The sequence below is a fragment of the Penaeus monodon genome, chromosome 11 (genome assembly GCF_015228065.2).
Source record: "Penaeus monodon isolate SGIC_2016 chromosome 11, NSTDA_Pmon_1, whole genome shotgun sequence".
NCBI classification, from domain to species: domain Eukaryota; kingdom Metazoa; phylum Arthropoda; class Malacostraca; order Decapoda; family Penaeidae; genus Penaeus; species Penaeus monodon.
In genome coordinates, this window is record NC_051396.1 from 22219734 (window position 1) to 22222233 (window position 2500).

The 2500-nt window shown below is 43.8% G+C and overlaps 1 protein-coding gene across 1 annotated transcript in view; it reads right to left on the bottom strand.

Annotated features, from left to right (window-relative positions):
* Nucleotides 1-2500, bottom strand: part of LOC119578810 (filaggrin-like) — a gene marked incomplete in the record, with an annotated part of 47872 nt that overhangs the window by 803 nt on the left and 44569 nt on the right. The window contains 2 exon segments of the mRNA XM_037926444.1: nucleotides 8-1353; nucleotides 1703-1866. Of these exon segments, the coding sequence (XP_037782372.1) occupies nucleotides 8-1353; nucleotides 1703-1866 (1510 nt within the window).

The following is a 2500-nucleotide window of genomic DNA, read 5'->3' on the forward strand; positions in this document are numbered from 1 at the left end:
TTGAATCTGAGTTATCAATACTGTTTGCTCGATGACTTCCCATCAAGGGGTTTCGATTATGTTTAACTGGCAGTGTATGATATCTATAATTCTCTTCATTGCTTGGAGTTGGGCTTCTCCTTGTGTTCTCACTGTAGTCAAGAGTGACATTGGGCAGTGAGCCTAACCTCCCAGAAGGTGGCTTTCCAGGTGAGTTTCTACTTTGGTAACCTTTGGCAGGACTTGAGGGGCTGGAGGCACCTCTCCAATTAGTATGGTAAGAAGCATGTTGAGGAGTTCTCTCACGGCTAGAATTTCTACTGCTAGCACGACTATTGTTAATACTACTGTATCGATCATAATTATCGTATCCTCTGTCATACCGCTCACTGGGAGAGTTGAAGTTGCTGTTGTAAAAGACTCTTTCACAGCTACCAAAGCCTCTCTCACTGTGGGGGCTGTTGTAAGGATCTCCATTCTTTGAGTTACAACCTGGTGAGCCTCTGGAGTCATTATACTTTTCAGCACTAGGTTCTCTGCTGCGGGAATTTCTCCTCCGATTCCTTCGCCCTTTTCTTGTGCGAGAATTTGGCTCCACTGGGTGAATAACATTCTCTTTACTGTGAACACTGTGAATATCTCTAGTTGGGGTAGGACTCTTCTGGTTCCTTCCCCGACCTCCCCTGTTGTTTTTGGCGGGTGAGCTGTGCACTGAGTCACTGTCCCAGTTGCGGTTATCACTTAGTCTAGGATCAGAGTCCTGGTTCAAACACCTCTCAATGAGCTGCAGAGTCTGACTGTTGAACCTATTTCCACCCTTCTGTCTTCCGTTTCCTGGGGTTGACTCTCTGCTAAATTCTCCTTTTGACAGAGGAGGCTTAGATTTAATTCTGTCGAAATCTCCATCATAGATGGAAAGCTGACTGCCGTGACGGCTATCATGCTTGCTATAGCGATTCCTGCCACTGTACTCTGACACAACAGAACAGATGGAAAAGGTGGGAGAGGGAGCCCTCTGAGATTGTTCATAATCCTGCATTGGGGTAGGCGTTCCACGCACAGATCCTGAATCCATATTGCGCCTCCCCCTTGGAACGTAAAGCATCTGGTCTGGACGACGCCCCCTCCCTGCCTTCCCTCCCTGGTGGTCACCCATCACGTAACTGCTCTCACTGTCAGTTCTCTGCCTATTAGGAAGTGGGTATTGGTGCTGTGGATACTGATTATTCTGTGGACTGTGCTGTGTATGTTGGTAGTACTGATTGTGCTGCTGCTGCTGCTTAGGCTGATAAAGTTGCTGTTGCTGCACTGGGCCAGAATCCAACCTTGTGCTGCGGGCTGGAGGGGGTCTGTAGATCTGTGCACATGCCTTGCCTGAAAAATATAATTTGCATCTAGAAATAAGAATCTTAATGCAAAGTACCACAATAATATCATACTGAATCCTAGTATATCTGACTAGTAGCATTAAGCTTTTAAGTAATGAAAGAATTCAGCTTGTGTCATTAATAATAATAATAATAACAATAATAATAATAATAATAATGATGATGATAATAATAATAATAACAATAATAATAACAATAATAATAATAATAATAATAATAATAATAATAATAATAATAATAACAATAATAATAATAATAATAACAATAATAATAATAATAACAACAATAATAATAATAATAACAATAATAATACAACATCGCCGACGAAGGCCTACCTCTCGGGCGGCTGTTGTTGCCACTGTAGTCGTCAGTGGTCATGGTGACTGGCATTCTGTGGTGGTCGTGGGCGGCGGTGCTGGGCGTCGCTCTACCGCCGGCCGATGACGCTTCTGCCGACCTGCTCTGCGCTAGGATTTCCCGGCGGGAGTTAAGGAATAGTCTGGAAATGAAATGGAGAAAAAAGAAAGAATTAATGGAAAGAAACGTAATGTGGTTCTGTTTTCTTTTAAAAATATACTCGCTGCGTAAATGCATCTTGCACTTTATCTTAGTGCAAGATGCATTTACACAGCAAGTACATTTTTTTTTAGTTTTGTATAGATTCCTCATTTATTTTAGTTTTATCAGTATCATCTTATCAGTATCATATTCGTTACTACCTCACCATCTCCCCGAATTTCCTGTCCTTCTCCTCCTCCCCTTCCTTACTTTCCTCTCCTTTTCCTATCTCCCCTTCTCTCCTCCCGATACACTTCTTTACCCTCCTCTCTCTTCCTAATTCATCTCCCCACCTCGCCGCCTCCTCCTCCTCCGCCTCGACCTCTAGACAAGACGCGAGTCAGTGAAGCATAAACCACACGTGAAGGTCTGTGGTTTATGAGGGTCGTGTGCACTCGAGCTGCCAATGGGCCTGGAGGCTGACATGGGGGGGCAGGTGGGAGTAGATGGGTAAGATGGTGGAGTTTGGGGGAGAGGGAGTCAAATGAAAATGAAATGAAGTGAATTGCGAGAGAATGATAAGAAAGATAGTATAAGTTTATACTCCCCCCTTTAGACCTAAGGAGGAAGGGGGG